The following is a 4148-nucleotide window of genomic DNA, read 5'->3' on the forward strand; positions in this document are numbered from 1 at the left end:
ATATATATGTATATATATATATATATATCTATATATATATATATATATATATATATTAATAGAGTGCTGCAAGTCTGTATCTAGTGTCGCACAGATCCCAAATATAGATTCACCGCCACTCTGTCTCGTTATCATGGACAGATTCCAAATAACTTCAAAAGATGTTAACTTCATTCAAAACAGTGCCAGAGTGGTGTACGAGCAAGTTGTTTAATTAATTTGGTAACACAATGTATAGCTATACACATACATCCATGCTATTCTGCAGGTACACATATATATATATACTAATGCAGTGATGGGCAGCGGTGCGTGGTAATCGCTCACTATATCGCTACTGTCTTTTCTTCTGCTTTTTGTATTGTTTCATCTCGGAGTTGCTCAGGAAGTAGGCTGCCACTTGCTCTTCTTGTTCCTCCTGCATCATTGTATAAGAGAATGAGTGTACGTCAGGTATTGTTCTGGGTTTAGAGCATGGTGATAAACCAAATTTTTATCTTTCTAGTGCTCGGACTGTAGCGGCATACATGAGCGTCCTATTCAATGTACTATGCAAAACAAAAAAGCCGTTAAAGAAGAGTAACGACAAACAAACAGCTAATAATGCGTAGATGTCTAACTCGAGCGAGATTATTGCAGCATACATAATCAATCGAGCACAGCTGGCCATTCCCCGTAATAGAAAGAAAATTAAACGAGGCAAGGCCCCACTCGCACAGTTTTGCTTGATTCCAACTACACAGCTATGAATGCCTGTGCATATATACAACAAAATGCGCACATATGCATGAATACTATACGTCTTTCGCACATTCACGTATGCGATCCAGAACTCATCCGCGTTCATACATGTGCCGGTCAGTGTGCCGTTTATACTTGAATGCGGACCTCGAAGGATACCTACACACAATCGAATACATCGAAACTAAAACATCACAGGCACAGAGCCTCGCCCATACAAACATACCCTATAGGCCTTCCAATTCGCTTCGTTCCAAAGCTCTTTGGCAATAAGAGAATCTTTATAATCCTGATGAGAATACGGTTGTGAGAATGTATAGAAGCAGATTAGGCGCTGAAATAGACTAAAATGCCTGAATACAATCCTAGAATCAATGAGAACTAGACCCGCTATGCAGGTTGACTTGCAGTCGTACGTACGATCCGACAATCGCCTACAGCAAACACGTTATACTTCACGTACATGCCAGTCTACCTATGATCTACTGAAAATATTTACTCACATCTACATAACCTGACCAAATAAACACTCATATACATCACGTGCAAACGTCGAATACCACAATTATGAAGCCCCCACATACCTGGGTGTGACGTTCCCAGTTCTTTCGACTGATCAACATGCGCTTGCGCGTCATGTACTCCTGCTCATCGTCGTTGTATTCGCAGTCCATAACCCAATGCCGGATGAAGTACTTGACGGTGTGGTACACGAACAGGGGCAGCTTTACAATCCACACAAACAGACGCACCCATAGCACATCGTCCCACTCGTATCTGAGCGTGGCATTTGGGGTTTGGGATTTAGAAATTGAAAATGTTTGACATTTAGGGATTGGGATTCAGACCTAGTTTCGTGCTATTTAGGAGAGGCTACAATTTAGGGTTTAGAATGGCACAGGACATGCAGGGAAGGCAGATGTTAGATATCTGAATAACAACCAAATGCCTGGAATCGATCTTTTGCGGCTGCATAATCCAAAGCAATAAGGGAGAACGTTATAGCGCAGCGAGCTACTATCCATGTCAACTTACCAAAGTAGACAACGCGATATCAGGATTAATCTGGCAAACTTAGTGATAGGACAGAGGAGGTGGTAACATTCTATCTTCTGTAAGTGGTTAGGAAATGGGGTCGATAGTGTCCTACAAAGATACCCCAATAGGTCGCCAGTCGAATAATGTATAGATGTGAATATTGTACGCTCGTAGAGGTGTACATATAGTAGATTGAACACATGATATTAACCTCTCGAAATCAGAACCGCTAGTACCCCACATGCATTGGCAACCAGTGAATAAGGCTTAGAACTTTTAACCTTCAACCCCCAAAACACCCCAGCCCAGACAATAGCTGATGCCCAAGGGCGATCAATTGAACAAACATCAGCGAACGACACCTGTCTAGATTGGCCTCCAATCCGATGTCATCGGCGTATAAGTCATAGAGGACTTTTTTCTGTTCGTCTTTGGACACGGGTTTGCCCTTTTTGTTCCTCAGCAAAGCTCCGTGTCCTTCTCGCTCGGCCCTGCAGATCATTTCATTGTCGAAAGATTATTTACCCAGGTATACATGCAGTATATGCGTATCTTGGTACTATTATCCAACTATACCTAGGTGCCACACATAGCTATCATAAATACATCAACATATGTACCAAGCATGGTTCCGACCACATCAACCACACGCATATATAGATCGCATAGCAGATTTAGATATGTTGACATCTACATAGGATCTCTTGTGATCCCTTGTTCGACCTCGTCGTGCAATACGTATACGTAAGTATGATCAGCCAGTACAACTTACCTTGCACTCAGGTTGTGTCGGAGTTTATCATTGTCGAACAAAATCTCGTTAACACTGATCTCGAAACTCTGATTGATGAAGTAAAACTGTCCCAGAGAAATTACTGTCAGCAGTACGATGATAACAAATCCGACATCGATCTGTTTTGTGAGAGTAGTTATAGCAATTTCAGTGTAACTTATGGATTTCGTTGGTTTAATACGGAATTAAATGGTAAGCGAATCTCAAAAGTAGGGCTTGGGTTCAGAAGGACACCGAATATATATCTGGCACAAACTCGCGAACACGTACTGCACACGTAGACGCAAAGCCTACCTATAAATGGAACAAGTTACAGAGTATATGATGTGATAAAATCATGTATATAAAGATAAACCGACAAGTGATAAAATGGAGTTATCATACCGTCGTAGAAACACGTGGACGATGGTAGTACCACCAGGCATAGAAGAACTCATCGGGATTATCTAGTAGATGGTCGTATTCCTTTCGTTTGTCGTCGTCACGGATGGTTTCACAAGCTGTGTACGGCCAATGCGAGGGAGAAGATTGTTAGCAATTCAGAGAGAAGAATTACTGCAAAACTGATTAAAGTTGATAAATAGTGCTAGTCATCAGACTTAAAAATCTGTACAAAAAACTATCAGCGTGTATTGTTGCCTGCTAGCATGCCGGCAAGGATACCGAATGGTAGGTCTACCTTTCCGCAACGACTTAGAGTAGGAATATCGGACATTCATCTGTTTGTCCACGTCGAGCATTCGATAAAGCCATTACAATCAAATCAAAAAGTGCGAATGGCATTTCGTATGCACATGACGCAGCTATATTCTGAAGATATACCGCATACCAGGTAGAAGGCTACATATGAGCCTGTATGTATGCTAGTGAACCCCTGTTAGTAGATACAACTCACGACATTAAGATGTACTTGCGATTATATACGTGTAGCGTTAGGCCCTCCTTAATCGATACAAATAAGCTTACCAATACTGTACTTCTCCCAATCCTTCTCCAGCTTCGCTCGCAACTCTTTGTCGTGTTGTGCGGCCAGATTCTTATCGGGGTGGAACTCTCGGAGTTTATTTCTGCAGACCTTATTTAGCTGTATTAAATCAGAGGCCAAGTTTAGAACACGAGTTTACTTGACGTCCTGAGTACAACCCGATTCTTGTAAATTTAGCTGGCATTGAGCTCTCTGGTTTCTAGAGAGCAGACAAGTTAATGGGAATCTTCCGGCACATACATATATATTTCACCATAACTGAATACGCGGCTGCGTATGCATAGAAAGAACATGGACAAAATCATGTGCATGACATCAATATATCCCTAGTGCTCCATTGAATGCATGACAGAGATGCATCAAACAACAAGTAATACGCAATAAAAGTACACATCTGTATATGTCCGGATACGATCCAGCGCAATGTAAATTTAGCATGAAAGAGCATTTGGCATGAAATACAAACACAAACACGAGTATCGTAACGGATCATCTCATATATATATATATACATGTGTGTGTATGGTGGGGTGGGGGGGTGGGTGGTTATGTATCCGTGTGTGTGTGTGCGTGTATGTACATATGTATACG

General features: G+C 41.5%; 1 protein-coding gene across 1 annotated transcript in view; it reads right to left on the bottom strand.

The window, feature by feature from the left end:
• Positions 1-334: 334 nt before the first annotated feature.
• SARC_00313 (hypothetical protein) overlaps positions 335-4148 on the bottom strand; it is a gene marked incomplete at both ends in the record, with an annotated part of 6025 nt that continues 2211 nt past the window's right edge. The window contains 7 exons of the mRNA XM_014306040.1: positions 335-418; positions 968-1030; positions 1326-1518; positions 2142-2270; positions 2552-2691; positions 2957-3072; positions 3539-3656. Of these exons, the coding sequence (XP_014161515.1) occupies positions 335-418; positions 968-1030; positions 1326-1518; positions 2142-2270; positions 2552-2691; positions 2957-3072; positions 3539-3656 (843 nt within the window). The remainder of the gene's footprint in view (positions 419-967; positions 1031-1325; positions 1519-2141; positions 2271-2551; positions 2692-2956; positions 3073-3538; positions 3657-4148) is intronic.

This window comes from Sphaeroforma arctica, assembly GCF_001186125.1.
Source record: "Sphaeroforma arctica JP610 unplaced genomic scaffold supercont1.8, whole genome shotgun sequence".
In the NCBI taxonomy this organism is placed as follows: domain Eukaryota; class Ichthyosporea; order Ichthyophonida; genus Sphaeroforma; species Sphaeroforma arctica.